This window comes from Stegostoma tigrinum, chromosome 12, assembly GCF_030684315.1.
Source record: "Stegostoma tigrinum isolate sSteTig4 chromosome 12, sSteTig4.hap1, whole genome shotgun sequence".
NCBI lineage: Eukaryota > Metazoa > Chordata > Chondrichthyes > Orectolobiformes > Stegostomatidae > Stegostoma > Stegostoma tigrinum.
The window spans coordinates 57,990,837-58,015,080 of NC_081365.1; the positions used below are offsets into that span (position 1 = coordinate 57,990,837).

Below are 24,244 nucleotides of genomic sequence, written 5' to 3' on the forward strand. Positions count from 1 at the left end.
AAGAATCAAATATCGACCTCTTTTTAACTGAAAAATGTCAACTGAAAGCAGAATACCTCATTTCAAAAAAGCACTCTACACACGGTAACCTTTTTGAAAGCCAAAGTACCTTCACATTGTGGGTGATAGGTTTCTGGAACACTGCTGAATCAGCCAGGTAATTACAGTTAGTTCCAGAACTGTTAGTTTATATCCCACAAAGTAAGTGTTAAACTAAAGTTAATCATCTCACTGAATGAAATCACTGACATAAAATAATGGCTCTTATCTCTGTGACTGGAAAGATGGACCCGGTATAAATAATACATGTTGTTCTTTAAAGTTCATTGTTGATCATTTACTGGCAGAATATTTTTTTACAGTCAAGTTAATAAATCAAAACCAAACCTGGTCAGTTGGAAAATCTGGTTAATAATTTTTGACTGTGAGGGGGTAAAAGAATGTTTTTGATCATTTCTCTCACTGATGTTTGTGAATAACTTGGTTGCCAGACTTGCAGATATTGTAACAACTACACTCCAGTTCTGAGGAAGGGTTACCCAATCCAAAACGTTAACTCTGATTTCTTTCTTCACAGTTGCTGCTGGACCTGCTGAGCTTTTCCAGCAACTTTGTTTTTTTTTCCCATAAATATTTAATTGGAAGGAAAATGCCTTGGACAATCAGTGGATGTGAAATGTGGCAAATAAGTAAAAGCTTTCACTGCTGTTGGAGTCTACCTTGAAAACTAAAGTAATGTAGAATTTAATGAACTTCTTCAGATTAAGGTTGTGCAAGGTTGACTGATGTTCTGCCATGTGGCTAAAAGAGATGTTACCACAGACTAACCACAAATTTAGTGGCCTGTACAACTAAATTTTAAATGTCTAGCTTATTGGTAGCAAAGGCCTGGTCATTCATCAAGAAACAAAAGGTTCTGGTCAAATACTACCTCTAGTTCACTCTTGGCACATCCTGGTATTCCAATCCATAACAACAGAACTAGATTACTCAGTAGAGGGACCCAGCCTCTGTTTACGTATTGACTGGCTAGTGTGCATTTGCAATACATTCATCAAAAAAAAATAAATAAGGCACAGGGGGTGGACACGGGGAAGCAACTATCTTCAAATGAATTATATATCAATTTCTATACCAATTAGTAGACCATAAATTATTTCAATCTATTTAAAAAATATCAGTTATTCACGTGGGTCTCTGTGTAATTGATACAGAAATTTCAATCTCAATTTAAGTGGCTTTTCTTTGTCTATTCAATTCAGCATCAGATGGAACACTTATTAAGTAGCATGTTAAATGCTATTTTTTTCTTAAAAGCCTTGGCATGGTATCAAAAGCAAAGTACCATTTTAAAATCATATTACACCTTTAATAACAATCTTTGAATATCTCTCAAGCTGCTAATGAGCCACTAAATGAGTACAAGTGACAAAAATGGTTATCATCCTGCTACGAGGGTGTGATGTTTGAGTAAAATAGGTTAGAACACTTCTCAAAAGCTTATTTTAACCATTAGCTTCCACGTGTGCATAAACAATTAGTGCCAGAGATTCATACTGCAGCCACACTGACTGATTTTGGTAATCCATAAAGCAACCCTCTCATTCCAAGTACAGGTCTGATCAATTTTCTCTGAACTGCCACTTGTGCATTCACATCTTGCTTTAAAGAAGATGACTAATACTGTACCCAGTGATCTCAGCAGTGTCCCGTATAAGTGAAGCATAACTTTCTCCTCAGTGTTTAATACCCCTTGCAAAGAAAAATGATAACATTCCATTAGCATTCCTAATTACTTGCCGTATCTGCATCCTAACATTTTTCACTGTTAATAGTGTGACGGAATTTTTTTCAATCATATTTGGGATTTAACACATTAATTTATGTTACAGAGTTTGCAGTCATCATTCCACTGCAATAATTCTAAAATAACTTGACAAGGAATAGGCAAATGCTGCCAGCTTTAGTTAAGTTCAATTGCGACTCCAGTGAGCCAAACTCATGATCCAAGCTGACATTTCAGAGCAGTAATGACAGAGAGTTGACATCTGGAAGAGCCATCCAGTGGGTGAGATTTTAAATTGTTAAGACATTCTGTGGCACTACTTCAAAGAAAAGCAGAGGACTTCAGGTCAAACTTCATTCTTCAGCCCAAAAAAATGCTTTTGCTGAAGGGGTATGGCTCAATGGCACACATAGTTAGAAGTGATAGCTCCAGTCTGCTCCATAAATGGCAACACACCAAATGTGTGACCAGGTAGACGTCCTTGGGTATTTAAAAAATAAATGCTCAAGGGTCAGCTTGCAGTGAGGGAAAGGTGGAAAGCAAGGGACACATGCTTACACCATCTACAGCTTGCATGTCAGTTGACAAGATTTGAAGATGGGACGATAACAGAAGTGGGAGGTAAAAATATTCTGTCATCAATGGTTTTAGCCCTATTACTGGCAGCAATATCAGTAGTATCAGCACTGTCTCCTCCATGGGGGTTTGCACAAATGCACACTAATTGTGTATTTTTTCTCAGATAAGGAGACTGAACAGCACTTGGAGAACACAAGCAGTAGCTCCCTATCCTATCCAGAATCAATGTTCTGCATGACCCTTCCTTCTTGTCGTTCTCTCGGGTCTTCATCCAATTCTACTTGACTTAATGATGCCCATTCTTGACGCTGTGCCTCCCGCAATCCCAGTTATTATTTCATTGCTGTGTTACACACAATGCATTAAACTACAATGATGGAGACCATTTCATCTGGTTCCTACTAAAGGGGCTCATTTGGATCTCTCAAAACACCTACCATTGCTCCAAGATGTGATTGCAAATTTGATATGTTTGCAATGCTTTCTACAAAATAATGTGATGGTGAACTGTTCAGAGGTGCAACATTTCCACGTGATCCAAGTAGTTAGTGGCCTTAGAAAGGTCCCAGTTTAATTTTCATACTAAAAGTGAAAACACTGCTGTGTAACATCAGGCAGCTGTTAATCCTGTGGCATGGTTTCGTTACGACCCCTCCATCTACTACTCTTGAGTGCATGTTTGTTATCAGAATATTTTTATCTGAAGAATCTACTGCTCAAAACTGACCATTTAGCAAAACTGATCGAGACTTTTGTTCACTTTCGACTTAACTCCCCCCAGGCTAGCGTGAGTCAAAGCTCATATGTTGGTTGAAGTCACCCATCTCCTTTATAGGGGAAGGAGTGAGGTATGTGGTGGAAAAAAAGGCTGAATACTGGCATAATATGGGAGACAGCATGGTCTTAGATTCATGGACACAGCATCGAAAGACTTGGTAAAGGAGGTACAATAGCAAGAGAACTGTACACACCCTACACAAGTATTTAAGAGACAGTGGAACTGGATAGCAATGGCAATCAATGTCAGGAGTCATGTTCTAAGAATGTGCATGTAGTGCTGCGAAGCGTTCAATGATCTCCCATAGTCAAGGTCAGCAACTACACCTTCAAATACCAAATCACTAAATTGTAGGTGTACGCTTACAAATTGTGCAATTTAACTCACCTCCATTACTGACCTACCCATCAATCTTTATCAATCCAGAGTCAGACCACATATTCATAATTTACCTGACCCCTTCACACCGAATACTGCTCTAAACCTTGCAGCCACATTTCCCAGCTGACACATACACTGCCAACTGTTCAACATGAACACTGAGACATGCACACGTCTCTCTATTGCAGAATAAAGTGGCCACAACTAGAGATAACGTCACCTATCTGACATGTACTTAAGAGATGGATTAATATTTAAAAAGTGGGAGTTTTCAGTTGCCAGTGAATTTACTGAATGTGAAATTCCATTTGGCTATTTAAAGTTTGACAGTTGTTTAAAGCATAAGGGTGTTGACAAAATTAAATAGTGTTTAATCAACAACAATAATTTGTCTTAGCCATTAATACCAACATAGCTATTTTATGTCATGAAATCTTCACATTTCATCCTTTCAGCTAATAACTTGAAATTTGAATTTCACATTAAACTATTACCATGCTGTACAAGGATCATAACTGTCAGCAAAATCCATTACTTTGCAAGATAATTTTTCTGCTGATACATTTAAAAACTATTGCTAAGTCAAATTTAAATACCTATATTCCTTAGTGTACATTATACATTATTTTCAGCACAGTATTATTAATGCTTTATCTAATTAGCTCCTGCTTCAATGTCAGTCCCAGTTACCTGAACTCTATTTTATTACTTTCATACTTGTCACTATTTTGTTCTCCATATCTTTCCATTATATTCCCATATTATTCTAGTCAGACATTAACAAACGGAGGTGCTTCCAAATGAATAATTAATCAAAATTTCCACAAAACTGCAGCAGCAGCCTCTATGGACATTGACAGAAATAACAAGATGTTGAGCTGGATGTACACAGCAGGCCAAGCAGCATCAGAGGAGCAGGAAGGTTGACATTTTGGACCGAGACCCTTCTTCAGAAATGATTTCTGAAGAAGGGTCTAGGCCTGAAATGTCAGCCTTCCTGCTCCTCAGATGCTGCTTGGTCTGCTGTGTACATCCAGCTCAACATCTTGTTATCTCAGATTCTCCAGCATCTGCAGTTCCTACTATATCATGGGCATTGTTGATTTATTTTATCGCTTTAACACAACATATTTTGCTCAAATTATTTCTTGGATGAAATGAGTACTTTGGGATACAAACATCATAATCATATCACATTTGCTGTCATTTTTTAGGTTGTTACTCCAAAGTGATTGTAACTGTACAATATTCTTCTCAGTTACTTTATGAATTGGACAATTTAAGAGAGTTCTGAAAGAGTTAAGATTTAAAACTCCATCCTAATCTCACTTCAGTGTTGCACAACCGTTACATTTTTTGTTTTGTTGTTGTAGCATATTGTATCTACTTAATAAAAAGAATTGTGAGGATTCCTACAAAAGCTGCACAGTAGAGTTCTGATAAATGAAACTGTTCCCATGGCAACAAAATACACACCACAGCCTATCAGTAAAGCAGAACAGAATAAAAAAAAATTGAAGCAAATCACAAACAACACTAAGCAATTTTTATAGCATGCAGAAACATAGATAAATTATGGTGAATATTTAAATTTACCTTTTAATCACAGACCACATACCAAGGTGGATTTTCTTACGAGATATGCAAGCCAATCCAGGGCCTCTGCCAGGCTCACTTTGCCACCATTAAACAGCCTACAGCAGTTTGTCCTCTTTCCTTCTCAACTGAGGCTGAATTCCCCAAACCTTACTTTGTATCTCTATGGCCGAAATTAGGATATGAGCACGTGGACAAAATATTCATCATTTAACTTTGTAAAGATCTAATTAAATTCTTGCCACAATTCATACATTTGTGAAAATGGAAATGCTCTGTGCTGTCTTAGCTGAAGTATTCAGCACTTTATAGTTCCACACGCCCAGAATTCCAACTTTGCAAGGAATACACTGCAGACACCACATGCAAACTAAGGACATGACAAGATTCTTGGCATTCAAGTGGTTAAATGCGAACAGAGTGACTACACTTGAAGCATACTTAACAGGTACTTTTGGTCAAGTTTTCAAATCATCACCTGCTGGGAGAAATGCTGCTTTTGCAGCATCTCTGTTTGTTCTTCCTGAGTGACCTTTGGCTGTCGTGGCAGAGTTTCAACCTCCTGGATGGCTTCAATGGTTACTTGCTGGGGCAGAACCTGGAAGAGCGATGTGATGTACATAATGATGGACTTCTTGTCTGGGTGTGAAGTTGCAACGTCTGTAAAAAAAAAAGCGTGGATCTTTTTTAAAAGAAAGGGAAAGGTCTGTTTACTTGCGCTTCTAATGTGGGGAGATGCACGCTGTTACACAGCAAGAATCAACCAATCAACCCATCAGGAAATAGACAGCCTAATGAACAAGGCAATTCTAGATGCATGTCCTCCAGTGACTAATTAGGACAATGTGAGATAGCTCTACACTTCAAAATACCAGTCTTGCATACAAATGAAGATCATACATAATTTTAGAATGGTTATTTTCTTTCTTCAGGCAAAGCCAATCCTGCCACTGTTCATGAGGAAACTAAAAACTAGCTGTATATATTTTGTATGTTACTGATTGTTACTATAAAGAGACCTCACAGAAACAATTTGAGGGCTGCATACTGAAGGACCAGGTCCACGGAAGTTTAAAGTAATAATGTGACTATGGGTTCAACATAACAATTACACTCACAATGAGAAAAATGAAAACAAATTCGCAGGAAGTGTTCCTGACCCAGTGGTGATTTTACAAACATTAAAAAAATTACACTATCCTTACTAAAATATTATGCTTGTTATATTTCTTTTATTATGAACATGGGTGTAAATCCATTTCTATGTCACTTTATGAATGAAATTCATGTTGCCTGGATCGAGCAATGAAAATCTTAAGAAGTGCATTTCAGAACCACAGCACTTCTATCAAGACTGCCACTTTTCCCATCCAGCACATCCTTATCAGTGATTTTACCCAAGGCTGTCCCTTCAGTCACCTACTCTTTTTGCTAACATGGATAATCGTGTAATCGATCCCTTGTCCAAATGGTCATAGTCTTGGTTGAATCTCAATTACTTGCAGCAGGCTGTTCTCCCCGAGTGAGTACTATAGCCAAGTCCAATCCTGCAAAGGCCAACGGCCAGCAATCAGGATCTTTCCGATCCCAAACCTGGAACCCAAATATCAGTCGCAACATGGTACCACTGCCTTCCTGAGACCAGCCAAACTGACAATCAGCTCTGAGACTTTCTTAATTTATGTACGTAAACAAACTGAGCCAGAAAACTTACAAAAACCCTTCTCATGTCCCATTACTTTTTTGTCTTGTAGATATCACTCTTAGATTCTACATAAATGCAACTGGAGAATTCCTGTTGTCCATCTGTTAATGTTTTCTTCAAACGAACCTGTCATCTCACTAACAAAGTTCGATTATTATGAGGGTTCAGCAATTATTGTAAAAGATGAACAAAGTCCTCATACAAATCCTGTTTTGACCAAGCAATCTCCAAATTCCACCATCTTTGACAGTTTCCTTAGTGTCAAGCTACCCAGCATCACTGCTACTGGAGATATTAGACTCTCCTAATGAGGCTTTTGCTGGGTACAGCTAACTGTAATTACAGCCCATGGCTTTGGATATGTGATTTTATTCTATCTACAGGTGGCATAACATATAGGCAACAATGTGCTTTTGGCAAATTAACATCAGCATGCCTTGCTTGCATAATTGCTTTTTAGTCACCTTCCCATCAGTGAGGCACTTTCAGTTTAGTCATCCAGTTGGATTCATTTTAATGGGAATGGAGTCTATCCTGTTTTTTTCTGACAGAGTGATGCCAGGGCTTAAGTCTTAAATGAATACTAATGTTGAACACTTGGCACCTATATCAAGAAATGCCATCAGGCTGTGCTACAAAAATAAATGTCACTTTCTGATGGATTCAATGTGCAAGTCATCAAAGCAATTCACTTTGCAGCTGAAACCTCTGACTTGGAAGATGTGTGGCCAGGCAATGTGAAATTTATGCCAGAATGCCACCATGTCTTTTCCTTTTAAAATATATTATCAGCAGAGCATGCAAGGAATTGTTTAAGGTTTTTATTTGTGTTTAGAAAGAGGAACCCCACAGAATTTCACATATAATATCGCGATTTGATCCAGTACATGAAATCTGTAAATAAAAGGTTTCGTGTAAGGCACAAAAAAACCCAAGAAATTATTGCACTTTTAAAAGCTGTTATTGATAGTTTAAAAATAGAAGCTTGCACAATGTAAAGTGAACCATTCAAGGAATAATGAAGATGATTCAAGGATTTCAAAGCAAATTGTTTACACAGTCTTCATGGACACCATATGTACTGTCACATTTCAAACCATTGCAAAATAATAACAACTATCTTTCTTCAGTGACTAGAAAGTTTGATCAAAGACTATGTTTATATATTTAACGACCTACATCGCTTCAGACTTTAAAAGCTTAAGATATCAGTTTGATGGCAAACTCTGCATAGAAATAAAATTATTGCGCTTGCATTTATAAAGGCAGTGACCTGTCATGATCTTTGAGACAACTCCTTAATGTTCCCTGTGAATTCTAATTATGAACTTAATCAATCTTAAATGAAGCATTAAAGAAACTATGTTATTAACAAAAAGACTTCTCTAGGGTTACTCAAACATACGGTCACCATCTTAAGACTTTGAGCAATGTTTTACAACACATTATCTCTTAAAATGAGTACAATTATGTTACAGATTGAGAGTTCTCTCAATTCTTTTCAATTACAGACACTAAGTACCATGATTCTGCTCACAACGGAACTGATCAATAGGCTGAGGGAAACAGATCAGCAAGATCCAAGCGAGATTCCTGCATTGTGTGATTCCTGAGTTGAGTGCCAGAGCTGACTGTCTCCGGAGTTAGGTGGTGGGAAGAAAGAGGTGGTGGTCGTCTTTGTCTAAACAAAGCAATTGTTGGTGAATAAGAGATAGCAGAGTCTTTCCATTCTTTGAAGTAACAGTTTATGGTTAGATCTCTCGACTATTGTTTCAATTTTTCTTAAAAATAACTTGTTAATGAGAAAATTAACGATGACCATGAATCATTGTCAATGGTAGGGAATTGCCCTTTTGCAATGAAACTACCATACATACCAGGTCTGGATTACATGTGACTCCAGACCCACGGCAATGTGCCCGACTCTCAACTGCCCTCTATGCAACTAGGGATGGGCAATAAATGCCACTTGGTCAGTGATGCCCTCATCCCGTGAATGATTAAAGAAGAAAAACAAAACCTGGATCCCTTCCATCCTGCGCTAAAGTCTTTCCTAGCACTGAGGAAATGTTATTAATCCTTGTTCCAGATAGGCATCAGAAGCCGAGGGACTCATGCTCACAGCGACAGAGAAATACATTAAATGCAGAAATTCATTAAATGATAAAGTGAAAAAATAAAAAATAAACAAACAGGGGATTCAGAATCTCCTCACTTCAGGGACAGACCCTGAACTGGCTCTTCACGGCCAGTGTACTGTGAGCAGAGATCCTGGTGGACGGAGATTTTGACTCAAGTCTGTGTACTACTACAACGAAAAGAATAAAAGGTAAAGAGTACAGATACAAGACTGATTAATTAATAAATAAATTAAAAGACTAGTGATAACAGGTTGGGAAATGTACTGCTTCTGCGGGATGTGGGTGATCCCTACTGACCCCAGCGTCCTGAGACTGAAATTGTAGAAAGGCCTTTAAATGAACTGATATATTGCAAGTGCTCGCAGCCCAAACAAATTTGGGTTAGCATCGAGGAGCTGGAGTCTGATTTGCAAACATTACACCACATCAGGATGGTGGTTGCACCCCTCAGATGTGGAACGTAAAATTAGGTCCCTGATCGGGGACAGGAGTGTGATTGCTGGTGAGGCAGGTACGGGGACCCAACAGGAAGAATGTGATGAACCTCAGCCGCTGAAATTATTTCCCAGTTACAGGGTTCTTGCAAGCTGGGCTGGGCAAGAGCAAAAATGACAGGAATGTTGAGCAATCTGACCATTGAACTAGGAGAAGGTCACTGGTGGGTGGGCAAAAGAAATAGCTAGAGGGGCCAATATGAGGATGAGGTTAAGGATGAGGTACTATTCCCTGTCGCTGTGAGCATGAGTCCCTAGGCTTGTGATGCCTATCTGGAACAAGGATTAACAACATTTCCTCAGTGCTAGGAAAGAATATGGAGCAGGAGAGGAGGGATCTAGGTTTTTTTTTTCCTTCTTTAATCATTGACAGGATGAGGGCATCACTGACCAGGCAGCATTTAGTGCCCATCCCTAGTTGCACACAGGGCAGTTAAGAGTCAGCCACATTGCTGTGGGTCTGGAGTCACATGTAATCCAGACAGGTAAGTATGGTAGTTTCCTTGCCGAAAGGGCATTGCTGAACAAGATGGGATGTTCCCAACCATCGACAACGATTCATGGTCATCATTAAATACTTAATTTCTGTCATCCATGTTAGTATCAACAACATTGATAGGACGAGAAAGGAACTTCTGTTGAAAGATGTTTACTAGTTTGACGTAAGTTAGAAAGCAGAGTGCCCAAGGATGACGACCTGACCCATGAGCAAACTGACATCAGAGAAATAAAGTCAAGCAGGAGTTAAACTTGTGAATGAAAGATTTGCATGAAAGAGAAGGGTTACAGTTGATGGGGTACTGGCAACAGTAATCGGGGAAAAGAGAGTTATTCCAGTGGGACAGGCTTCGCTTGAAGTATGCCAGGACCAATGTCCAGGAAAACTGAGTAACTAGTTAGAAGGAGAGATGGTTCTGTAGAGCAGATACAGAGCCTAAAAAATCAAAAGAATCTATAAAGTGATGCATGGCATTGAATGGTTAATGATTCTTTTCCATTCAACCTTCCAATGGCGGGTAGCTGGTGACTTGTTATTATTTAACCCTTAAGGTATTTCATTTCATTTCAGTTATGCTTGTATTCTAGGCCTCTGAACTTGACCAGTTTTACTGTGGTGCATCTATGAGGCTGAGAGTTTTGTTGAAAGCACTCTTTTGGAGATGCCCATTGTGCAGCTTAAGGGGGAAACAGTCAGAGAGAATGACCACCAGGCAGCGCAGGCAGCTCAATTGGATAGAGCAAGAGTCTACTGAATGCATCTTGTTTCCTCAGAAAAGGCTCCAGCACAGTTACCAGTCTTTCAGGATATACAGAGCGTAAGGCAGCACTGCACCTTATTCATCACCAGCAACTGGAGTTGGGGCAAATACTTCTATCGACCTGAAGTACCATGAGGTGCATATGGTCGCAGCCTGTCCCCGAGCTGGGTGTTCCTCGTCCCCAGGTTGGTCTGTCACTGCACCTGGGCTTGCTGTCAGCCCTGGGCTGCTTAGGTAAGCTACCACAGCTGGAACACCCCGCACCAGAGATGCCAACGTTCAACTTGCAAGGACCAAAGGCATAGTTTAAATTGCCTCTGACTGACAGTTGAGCCCCAAACATAGTTACTCTGAAAGAACTACCAACAACCAAATTACTGAAAATCAAATGTCGCTGCAGTTTGCAATCACCTATTTCATGAATTTGCCCCTTCAATGTTCCAGCACCAAGTAGACATAGATCCCACATGTGACTCCACCCACCCCGGGCACTTTCCCACTCATTTTCCAATTGCACTTAATATCTAGTGAACAGCACGTGAGGGGACAGGTCACAGCTCAAACAGAACACTTCTAGCACAGCCCCAAACAAAGCCTAAGAGGTGATGTGTCCTGTTTTATCTTGCATAATTCTGAAACCCATTTTCACACCCCACCTTTCACCACATGTAAGCCAAATACAATGAACTTTGCTCCACATCCAGTTTTCCTCCTCATCCTCCAAACATCAACGTCCATCTCACTGATGCACACGCTGGTTCAGGACAATGCCACCCGTGGATAACCACCCCTCTTGTAGCCCACTGAAGCTGCACCACATAACCTTTGATACTTGGACATTCCCCCATCACTATCCTTGTACCCAACTCATCTCAAGCCTCATCCTCTTTTGACAGTTTGGCCCGATAATAACCTCCCCTTCCCACACTGCTCAACACACAGGGCCCCGAGGACCATATTTGTTCAAGACCTCTGACTGGCTTTGTCAAACAGTGCCAAACATAACTGGATGGGGACTGCTGACTACTTGTGTTTCTAGCTCCAGCTGACAAGGCACAATTCTCCTCAGAGATAATGGGAACTGCAGATGCTGGAGAATTCGAGATAACTAAGTGTGAAGCTGGATGAACACAGCAGGCCATGCAGCATCTTAGGAGCACAAAAGCTGATGTTTCGGGCCTAGATCCTTAATCAGCAAAGAGGGTTGGGGAGAGGGTTCTGAAATAAATTGTGAGAGAGGAGGAGGCAGACCGAAGATGGATAGAGGAGAAGATAGGTGGATAGGACAGTGTAGGTGGGGAGGTAGGGAGGGGATAGGTCAGTCTGGGGAGGACGGACAGGTCAAGGGGGCGGGATGAGGTTAGTAGGTGGGAAATGGAGGTGCAGCTTGAGGTGGGAGGAGGGGATAGGTGAGAGGAAAAACAGGTTAGGGAAGCAGGGATGAGCTGGACTGGTTTTGCAATGCAGTAGGGGGAGGGGAGATTTTGAAGCTTGTGAAATCCACATTGATACCATTGGGCTGCAGGGTTCCCAAGCGGAATATGAGTTGCTTTTTCTGCAACCTTCAGTGGCATCATTGTGGCAGTGCAGGAAGCCCAGGATGGACACGTTGTCTAAGGAATGGGAAGGGGTGTTAAAATGGTTCGCGACTGGGAGGTGCAGTTGTTTATTGCAAACTGAGTGTCGGTGTTCTGCAAAGTGGTCCCCAAGCCTCCGCTTGGTTTCCCCAATGTAGAGGATGCCACAACAGTTAAAGCGGATGCAGTATACCACATTGGCAGATGTGAAGGTGAACATCTGCTTGATGTGGAAAGTCATCTTGGGGCCTGGGATGGGGTGAGGGAGGTGGTGTGGGGGCAAGTGTAGCACTTCCTGCGGTTGCAGGGGTAAGTGCCGGGTGTGGTGGGGTTGGAGAGGAGTGTGGAGCGGTCAAGGGAGTCCCGGAGAGACTGGTCTCTCCAGAAGACAGAAAAGGGTGGGGATGGAAAAATGTCTTGGGTGGTGTGGTCGGATGCGGATACGTCGGAGGATGATGTGTTGTATCCGGAGGTTGGTGGGGTGGTATGTGAGGACAAGGGGGATTCTCTTTTAGCGGTTAATTCAGGAACGGGGTGTGAGGGACAAGTTGCGGGAAATGCGAGAGACACGGTCAAGGGCGTTCTCGACCACTGCGGGGGGGATTTTGCAGTCCTTGAAGAACGAGGACATCTGGGATGTACGAGAGTGGAATGCCTCATCCTGGGTGTGGGTGCAGATGCGGCGGAGGTGAAGGAATTGGGAATAGGGAATGGAATTTTTGCAGGAAAGTGGGTGGGAGGAGGTTTATTCTGGGTAGCTGTGGAAGTTGGTGGGTTTGAAATGGATAACCGATGTCCAGGAACAGCAACTCATATTCCGCTTGGGAACCCTGCAGCCCAATGGTATCAATGTGGATTTCACCAGCTTCAAAATTTCCCCTACCCCCACTGCATTCCAAAACCAGCCCAGCTCGTCCCTGCCCCGCTGACCTGCTCTTCCTCTCTCCTATCCCCTCCTCCCACCTCAAGCCACATCTCCATTTCCTACCTACTAACCTCATCCCTCCCCCTTGACCTGTCGAACCTCCCCAGACTAACCTAACCCTTCCCTAACTCCCCACCTATACTCTCCTCTCCACCTATCTTCTCCTCTATTCTTCTTCGGTCCGCCTCCCCCTCTCTCCCTATTTATTTCGGAACCCTCTCCCCATCCCCCTTTTCTGATGAAGGGTCTAGGCCCGAAACGTCAGCTTTTGTGCTCCTGAGATGCTGCTTGGCCTGCTGTGTTCATCCAGCCTCACATTTTATTATCTTGGAATTCTCCAGCATCTGCAGTTCCCATTATCTCTGATATCTATGGTATAACTCTGGACAGTTTTCAAACTGTACCCATAACTGATGATCCTGGGATTACTGACTGACTTCAACCACCCTTGAGAACTACTCCCCCCTCCACAGATACATGACTAAATTAACATGCAGTGTGTTTCCGTGCAGGCACCTGGCATGTGCGTTAAGTATTAAATTGAAGTCTCTTTATCTGTTACAGCAAGCTGCCCATCCCCACTGACAAGCAGCTTGTCTTTGCACTTGAACAAAAGAGCACATCGATATGTCAGTAATGATAGCCTTTAAATTCTGGCTGAAGCACCAAAGTGCTAACAGGCATGACAAGAAAGTGCAACAAGCAGACCTGAGATGCAACCTGATCCAATCCATGAGCTGGGTGCCTGTCCTTGCGCTTAAGGTGTCCTCACAGCAACATTTCAATGGTTGTTGCCAGTATACCCTGCAGTGGATTGGGAAGGTGCCTTAGGGTTGGCTATTACGAGATGCCAATTTACATGGACAAGGGGTGTGCGTGGCTAGTGTCCATGGATCATGTCCTGAGATATAGTTCTGTGGTGAGCAACATGGAGAGTCTTCACAGCCAGCAGTGAGTTGAAGTTGCCAGGTCCCACTCTGACTTCCACATTGAGAATTACAGTTTAGTTTGCTCAAGTTCAGTGATACAACAGGAAGCTGCATTTTAATGGGACAAATTATGCAGATAATAAAACATTAACGCGCGATAATCCTTCTTACCAGTTACCTTTCCACCACTGAATAGAAATCTCACATCAACACCTGGAATTTAGATAACTAATGCAGGGAGATGCTCCCAACATTGGGACAGACCTTGCTGGACTTCTCACATGATTTCTTCCACATTTCTCATCATCTGAGTCCCTGTAAATTCTGCTGATAATTTCTAAACATGTATCACTATTCTGATGGATGGCCTAACTGGGTATCATGTTTGATCACCAGCTCATGAGCACAGCCATCTACTACCAGGACTGACTAATATGCACGTTCTGTTGCCACAGCTCAGAAAACTGAAGAGAAATTCATTACAATGGTGCAGTAGATGAAAGCAGAGATACAAATTGAAGCAATATAAAGCAACATGATTAAATGTATAATCTCATTCATAGTTATACTCTTACAGAATTACCTTTAATATTGAATGAGTTCACTCCAGTGTAAATTAGGCTTAAATATGCCACATAACTATCCAGCCTTTGAGAGAGACACTGGCAGCTTCATTTAGGAATTCAGTGGAAAAGACGACATTGTAATGTTTTAATTACATCAATGGCATGAGGAGTCCTGTTGTATTGTACAGGTTAATCAAGACCAAGTACAGTCTTCAGATACAACAATGGTTACTGCTGGAGAATAACTGGATCATTGCATGTGTGATGCATTTCAGTTTTTATGTTATCATCTGATAGCAACAGCCAGAATTTCAAACCAGATTTGGGAAATTGATATCCTGGTGAATTCTAGATCTTCACATTGTGTTTTGTAAATGCAGGCGATGACCTGTTTTGTTGCTGATGTTAGCATGCAGAAGCTCATAGAAAGATTCAGCCGTGGGACCTTAACATTTAACTCAGAAGTTTGATTGGATGGAATTGAATTGTCCATTCATACTTCAAAACTCTCCCAATCCAATGCAGCCCATGGGGGAAGGAGGTGGTGTAAATGAATCAAAGCCAAGGTTTCCACAATTTGCTTTCCCATTTATTTACCTAAAAAAGCAATTTGCTCTTCAGTTCGAGGGAAATGCAGGACGTGCTCATGGTCTGCATTATCCTGTCACTTCACTCTCCTAAAAACAGAAATGAAATGCCTCTTATCTTACACTTTTCCACTGCTCATCCTAAAATAAATCCTCCATCCTCACAATCAACCTGGCCTTCTCCCATGTCCTCGTAATCATTATAATTACCGAGCTGAACTCCACGACCATGACTGTTGTCCCATCTGCTTCTGAGATTTGGATACTCTACAGCAGATACTTCACAACACTGGAGAAAATTATCAGCAGCAACGCTTTCACAAGATCTTCCAAACCGAGGAGCAAACTACCCCAAGCCAACATGCCCCACACCATGGCATCAAATCACCAAAAACCAGTTTTGTTGGGCAGATCATGTAACTCTGCACATCCTCCCCATGACTCCTGAAGCAACGATTGTACTCGTAACTTTGTCATAGCAGAATAATTCCAAGAGGACAGTGAAAATACTTCAGGAATTTCTTCTACGGCACAGAACACATCAAAAGAATAATTAGGAACACGCATAGATTCAAAGTCAAGGTGTCAAGGGTGTTCTGTCAGACAGTTAACACCTGAAAGGGTTAAGTTAAAACAAAAAATAAACGTGGTCCACTATGATAAAAAGGACTGTCCCTGGGATGAGCTAACGAGCATTCAAGTTGTTACCTACCTTGTTATTGTGTACCAGAATGTTCAGAAACATTAATGTGTATTTATTGAGGTACAGCCTAATGTCTCAGAGAAGACCATTGTCTAATGAAGATAAAATGTAATCAACTATTAAGTACCACATAGTAAACCAATTTTTTTTTATCAAGACAGATATTATTTTCTGTCAAAGACTGCATCTGGGCATCCCTTTGCCGCATGATTTCTATAACTGAGACTAATCAAATAGTTCTAGCAAACATGACCACTACATATTGCAGGATGAACACAAAACTCCAACTAAGCAACCAGTCAACTCAATCCCCCCAGAAAATGCCTGCATCACACATGGCAGTTTGCAAGGTACACATTGAACTCGCCTGACAGCTCTAAAGCAATTAAACCAGAGTGACAGCAACTCATCCACAATCCTAAGGGAACAGCTAAGAGATATGGAATCCATGTCCAGGAATACAGGGGGAGGTGTTGGTTTGTGACATTGTCACTGGACTTGTAATCCAAAATCCCATGTAATGGATTGCGATCTGGATTCAAATCCCACAACAGTCGGTAAAATTTGCATCATGAAATAACTGTTGATTGTTTAGAAAACAATCATTGGTTCATTAATGTCCTTTAGGGAAGAAAAATGCCACTCTCCCTGGTCCGCTCCATTGGTGACTTCAGATCCACATGCATGTGGATGACTCTTAACTGCCTTCTAACTAGCCCTCTGAAATGGCTTAGTACTTAATTCAGTGATATTAACCACTAAAAAGGAAAAAAAAAGGATCTGAAAGATGGATGGATCACCTGGCATGAAATAAAGCATGGGAAGCAACCACAGCAAACACAACCCTATTGACCATGCAAAGTCCTCCTTTTAACATCTGGGTACGAGTGTTAAAATTGGGAGAGCTGTCTCACCGATTAGTCAAGAAACAACTTGATACAGTCTTACTCGTAGAATTGTACCTTACACATAAAGTCCCAGATACCATCATCTCCATCCCTAGGTATGTCCTGTCACAGAGAAGGCAACATGATGATACACTGTCAGATCCTGAACATTGATTTGGGACCCCATAAAGTCTTATGGCATCAGGCTAAATACAGACAAGGAAATCAAATGCATATTATCACCTGCCACTGATGAATTATTGACCTTCCATGCTAAGCAGCACTTGGAGGAAGCATTGAAGGTGGTACGGGCATCAATGTCCACCACTGAGTGGCTTGACAGTACCATTGATAGAGCTAGTTAATCCCAATGGACATAGCTGCTCTACTCAGTCTGCGGCACATGGTGAGGGAACCAACACGAGGGAAAACCACACTTGACCTCTTCCTTAATGATCTGCCTGCCACAAGTGCATCTGCCCATGACTGCGTCACTAGTTGTGATCACGGTTCTTCTTATCATTGAGAATACATTTTACCGTGTTGTGTGACACTCTTCCTGTGCTAAATACGATAGACTTCAAACAGATCTAGCAACTCAAGGCCGGGCATCCATAAACCATTTTGGGCCGTTGGCAGCAGCAGCATTGTACTCCAGCACAATCTGTAATCTCACGGCCCAGCATTTCTCCTCTCTTATCATTACCGTTGAGCCAAGGGATCTACCCTGGTTCAACGGAGAGTGTAGGAGGGCATGCAAGGAGCATACTTTAAAATAAGGTCTCAACCTGGTGAAGCCACCAAACAGGGCTACTTGCATGCTAACAGAATTAGCAGCAAGTGATAGTCAGAGCTTAGCAATTCCACAATCAATGGAGCTGAACTCTGCAGTCTTGCTACATGCAGCCATGAACAGTGGTGGACAATTAAACAAATCGCTGAAGGACTTGGCTCCACAAACACCCCCATTTTCAATAATGGAGCACCCAGCATATTACTGCAAAAGGTAAGACTGAAGCATTCAATGGAATCTTCAACCAGAAATGCCAGGTGCATGATCCTGCTTAGCATCCTCCAGAGGCTCACATCATCACAGATGCCGAATTTCATCAATTCAATTCAATTCACTCAAATTCCTCAGGATAGAGTCCTCGGCCCAAACATCTTCAGCTGTTTGTCATAAGGTCAGAGGTGGGAATGTTCACATGTGATTGCACAATGTTCAGCACGATTCACGACTTCTCAAATACTGAAGCAGCCTGTGCCCAAATCCAACAAGATCTGGACAATATCCAGGCTGAGCTGACTAATGGCACATAACATCTGCGCCACACAAGTTCCAGGATGGCCATCTCCAACAAGACAGAAGCTAACCATTGCTCCTTTACATTTAATGGTATCAATATTACTGAATCCTCTATCAACACTCTGGAGGTTACCATTGACTAAAAACTGAACTGTCTGGTCATTGTGGCTGCAAAAGTAGGTTGGAAACTCAGAATCTTGCAGCAAGTAACTTAACTCCTGACTTTCTTAAAACCTGTTCACCATCTAAAAGGCACAAATCAGGAGTGTGATGGAATACTCCCCTCTTGCCTGGATGGGTGCAGCTCCAACAACACTAAAGAAGCTTTACACCATCCAGGAGAAAGCAGCCCACTTGATTGCCACCATATCCACAAACATTCAAATTGTGCCATCACTGTGCTTAGTAGTACCAGCGTGTTACATCTCCAAGATGCATTGCAGAAATTCGCCAAGGCTCCTTAGGCAGCATCCTTCAAACTCACAACCATTACCTTCATGAAGGACAAGGGAAACAGATACATGGGATCATCACTACCTGCATGTTTTCCTCCAAGCCACTCACTAGCCTGATTTGGAAATATATCATCGTTCCTTCAGGTGTCATTGGGCAAAAATCCAGGAACTCCCTCCCTAACAGCATTGTGAGTCTACCCGCACCAAATCGAGTACAGTAGTTGAAGAAGGCAGCTCACCACCATCTTATCAAGGCCGACTAGGGATGGGCAATTGATGCTGGCCAGCCAATGACATCCAAAGAATGAATAAATTATCATTAATCAATAAGATGGCAATATTATTCAATATTTCAATTCACCATTGATCCATTTGGTTTGCTTATCTCACTGACATCAAGTATTGTTACTATTGCTTTAATTTATTGTTACTCAACATCCCAGATTTTTATATTTACCAGGCAAGTTATTTCCTCTCAATTTGAGGAATAATCTTGTTGTCCCCATTTGAAAATCTTTGTATTTTGCAACATTGAATTTCAGCTGCCACTTGTGTGCCAAATTCCCACATCCAGTGAAATCCTCCAGCTGCATCTCCTAAATTAACCATGCAGTTTGTAGCCAAGAATGAAAGCTGTTTAACTGACTACTATGTGGTTTTCCAATACTGTAGGAGAATTGCATGTCAAAAATTACTTGAAATTGTAAGTAAATTAAATGCAAATTATATAGCAAGGAATGATTAATTTCATAGTCAGCTTTCCAACAGAGAAAATAACAAATGACACATATTCCACTTTACTATCGAAAATAAATGTATATTCAAAAAATTGAAGTGTTGTTCATTCTCGTCAAAAAGGTGATTACAGATCACGGGTGTACATGTTGTGATTCCAGGATCTGATAATACAGAAAGGAAGTTGAAGATAAATAATTGTTTGCCTTGGTTTTTGTATATTATGTTACAAATTATAAATGCTCTGCAGTCATACATACCCTGCCCCCATACAACTCAAATTCATCTCATCAATTTTCCAAAATAGGCTATCCGTCAACTTCATCCCTGCTGCACAACAAATCAATATCAACTGGAATCATGCTGAGAGTTCTAGACTACTGAACAATTCACTACTTAACATCTCGAATCTCGGTCTAAAAATTTTGAGCTCCTCCATTGTGATTCAGAGAATTCTGATTGAAATATTTTAGGGCCATTAATTTGCTTTAGCATTGAATTATAAACTCAAGATTGAGAGTATAGCAACATGCTGGAGTAAATGACCAAAATTCTACAGGTATATCTTCATCACCATCTCAAATCAATTGAGAAAACAGAGGGCAGGCAAGTTGACATGTGGAGAGCCTCGTTTTGTTTTAATTTAAAAATGAGCAATTTAAGAAACAAAAGTTGAGTGAGAGGTTAAAAAAAATCATGCATGGGCAATTAAAATAGATAAAATCACACAGGAGCTAAGTGTTTCAGGATTTTTCTAACAATTTGAGATGGGCGATAAAGTTAGCAAAGGTGACTTTTCTTTTTATTTAGAGATGGCCTATTTTGGTAATTTAAACCTGTTTGTTCTTATCTAAGATACCACAACACTGGACCAAAGCCCACTAAAGCTGAAGCAAATAAAGATGACAAGCATGAAATACTGATTATCTGATGTTCAGCTTGGGTTGTAAAAGCATGAAGATCAGAGGAATAAGCAAAGACAGAGGGAAGATAAAAAATTCAACAGACCCATGCCACTGGGAAGACTGTACAAAGGAGAGTGTGTAATTGTCATTTAAATAAAGTCAGAGTGTAGGATGGTGTATTTGAAATTTAGAGGCGAGAAGTGAGGAGGAAACAGAGTGATAATGAATGCAATTGAAGAGATTAAAAGGCGAAGTGAGAAAGCAACAGAGACTGATTTACGTTCAGTATAAAAGTTTCATGAAAGCAGCTTTACAGAATGAAGCAGGTACAGGAATTCATTTTCAGATCAGAGGGTCTAGGTTTTCCCCTGTTTACAAACTAATAGTTCTAAGACACTTCAACCAGAACTCCATGAATCACAATTGAGAAAATCTATTAATATTTCAGTTCTATGAGATGATACTTGAGACATTAAACAGCGAATTGATCAATACGCTAACACACTCAGCATGATTTCCATTGATATTTATTTATTGTTCAGCAGGGAATAAGGTAATGGATTACTCGCCCTAGAGTGACTGTGGATGGGATAAACAAAGGCTGCGGTGGGTGGGGGAGTTGGGGTTTAGGAGACTTGGGGGAAACTATACTTTGGAAACATTGATAATAATAGTGCCCAGGTGGAGGGATGTGGACTGAGATTGTTGCTGTCTGAGGTGTAAATGTTGATCAGAATTCCAGGAATAGGAGACAAATTAGAATTCAAAATCTAACCCCTTGATTCCACAAACCAATTTGGAGACAAATAGCAGGGGGGCATCCATTCTCTGAAGTATGCATCAACTGGCCGCTGCACCTGAAAGAGCAACCATGAGGGTCACACACAAAGTGATTGGTACCAGCCAGGCCATGCATCTTCAGTCATTCCTGCAACAGCAATACTGGACTTGAGTCATGTCAGCCCACTGCTGGTTTCCAACATTAATTACACTGTTGGGCAGTACTGCTTCACTGCAGCATGTACCCAAGGCCTGCAATATTGATTTTCTCTCTCTTACATAATCTTGTCCCCTCCAAAATAGGGTCTCACATTGGCAAGTATTCCAGGAAAATTATTTAAGTTGCCAAGCTCCCAGAAAATTTGCCTGGGTCAGCAAGACAGCTGACCATGCATAAAGTCCATTTTGCCACCTGCTCCTAAAGCTTTCACCCAAGAACACAAAGTACCTGCTTCCTGGGAGATTCAGTAACTCCAATATTTTCAATGTCCAATTCTGACAGAATTCCTATTCCTTAATAGTCGCTATCAACATAGGATTTTTTCCTGCACAAAGATATGGGCAACTTTGGAACTTTCTGCTTTAGGTGGTGGCAGATACTATATCATTGAATATTTTGAAAGGAGAAGTGATTAGATCTCTGTTAGGCGAGGGAATCAAAGATTATTGAGGACGGAAAGGAACATGGAATTCAAAGCACAAACAAAACAGCCTTCCTCTTACTGAATTGTGGAACAGGATGAAGGGGACAAACAAACTACTTCTGCTCCAAATGCCTCTGTTCTCATGCATGTCAGATGCTCGGGACTACTGACGTTATGAAAGTCAACAAATGTAGAGTGAAATTTACAACAGTGGATAGATTTAAATCAGGAATGAAATATAAACAAGAAATGGTGGGCAAATTACATTGCTCTGGGGAACTCCTGAGTTAATGGAAAGTAAGAGTTAGAGGATTAGTAATCAACTCAGGGCAGGGTGTAGTTCTTTGAGATGTAGCCTTAAATATATTTATCCTTCTCATCCATGGTGGTCGTAATTTTATAACAAATGCCTCATGCCACAGGCAGTTTGGATGTGCTCAAGGAAATGATCAAATGTTCCAGAGCTGAATTGAAGTAGTATATGCCCTTGACATGAGTAGTGGAACAGTCACAGCAAAAAAAATGTATTATATCAATAATATAGAGGATACACCAGAATTTAAGACAATAGATCATTGTTAAGGCAGTGACATGCTTCACCTACAGTTTTTGCCTAACGCTTTTGGTTTTCACAACTGACGTACTGGTACCTAGAATTTAGTTGATTCCAACAAGACAATCTTCAGTAGGTATCTATAGATATTTTAAACTATTTGGTTTATTACCTTTTGCATCTTTGGAGACAATGCTAAATCAGACAGTTTCTCCATAACAAAATTGGGGAACCTGAGTAGTATCCAATTTGTACAATTTTTATGAAATTACACCTCTACCGTCAAGAATCCTGAAGACAATGGTTGCCTTGCCAAGTGCTCCCTGGATCTAGGCTAGAAAAGCATCCATTGCATAAAAGGGGACCACAAGTCCTCTGGCTAGCTGTTGGCCCCAGACAATGTTGGCTTGGCATCACACGAGAGAAACACATGCAGTATAAGGAAATTACACAAGTGCAGTGACCTGAGTTACCCAGTGAGGTAAGCTCATTTGTGTGCAGGCTGCTGTTGGGATAAAACAGAGTGTGACTTGATAAAGTAGCTGTCAGCGTCAATGACACCTAAGATGTAATTCAGTGGTATCGGAGATGGAATTGTGTAAAAGCTTAAAAAAATGACCCTAGTCCACTGGGCCACTCTCTCATTAAAAAGAAAGAGGAGCAGACAGAGAGAGAGAGAGAGAGAGATGGTTTAAAGTTAGGGGTCACCACACCACAGCGTAGGGACGAGATTGAGAAGTTGAGTCCTTCATGGTAACCTCAATCGGCATGGGAACTGAGCCTGTCTGTTGGCCTCACTCTGCATCGCAAGTCAGCCATCCAGCCAACTGAGCTAACCTACCCCCGATTAATGGAATTATGTATGCAACAGGAAAACAGCAGTAACAGTCGTTTGGACTTGCTGATTACAAGTTGGTGCTGCAAACTGTCTTATTAAGGAATGGGAGTTTAGTGACTCCTTTCTGAGCTAAGTATAAACCTCGATTTTGACACACCAGATTTGACCTTGGAACTGGCTGATCCCATGGAGTGTACGACAGGAGCCATTGTTTTAACAAACTGATTTGGGGACGGTTATGAAACATCCCAGTGCGAACTTAATCTGATGCTTGATTTTGAGTTAGAGCTAATAAAAGTCATAATGGAGCACATGCTGATTTTGGAAACGTCACATTACCCCAAACCCGCCATCAAGATCAGTTCTTTTCAAACTCCTACTGTATTAGAATAATTTTTTAAAAAGAGAAATTTGCAGATTAGAACTTTATTCAATCTTGCAAAAAATGTTATGAATTTCCTACACATTAATTTGAAGTGACATAGGTACGCAAGCATGATTATGTCTGGAATATGGCTCAGGAGATAATTCATTTAGGTAGCACCACTTCTAGTGGTCTGTATGACATTCATCAACCAAAGTCATGTCGGGTATGTATCTGCAATGCTTCCAATCTCTGCAAACAGTAATCTCTAACAAGTTAAAAGACTATGTTGATTATCAATGGTATAAAGACTACATTTTTGACCACAGTGAAGTTTAAAAGATGTTAAATGTCAAAGGTTTTGGGGAGAGAGAGGAAAGCAGTTTGTAATTTTCAGATCAGCCATGATTTCATTGAAAGGCAAGGTGGATTAGGCGGCTGAACGGCACACCATTTTTCCAGTGTCTTAGTTTTTGATCATGAGTGGAGTATTCCAAGTATTGTATTATATTCATGATTGCCAATCAGGCAAATCTCTTCAGGAAAGCATATTGAATTATCTGGTTTTTATTCATTTTCCCCCCTTGATCCTATCCCTTTCTCTTGATGCTGTTGATTCATACTGGAGCACAGCTCCATGAAGACTGCCATTTCCCAAGCAGCATGCGTGCAAGCCTGCTGCACAAGCAGCCAGCCCTTCTTGATGCTCACAGCTTGGGTTGAGTTCAAGATATTTGGCTGACATCTAATTAATCTAATTCATCCAGAAGA

At 41.0% G+C, this 24,244-nt stretch overlaps 1 protein-coding gene across 11 annotated transcripts in view; it reads right to left on the bottom strand.

The window, feature by feature from the left end:
* The window catches only part of dmd (dystrophin), a 1,835,475-nt gene that overhangs the window by 1,211,422 nt on the left and 599,809 nt on the right, over window positions 1–24,244 (bottom strand). For all 11 annotated transcript variants that reach the window (XM_059650343.1, XM_048540566.2, XM_048540567.2 and 8 more), the window contains one exon: window positions 5,599–5,780. In XM_059650343.1, the coding sequence (XP_059506326.1) occupies window positions 5,599–5,780 (182 nt within the window). The remainder of the gene's footprint in view (window positions 1–5,598; window positions 5,781–24,244) is intronic.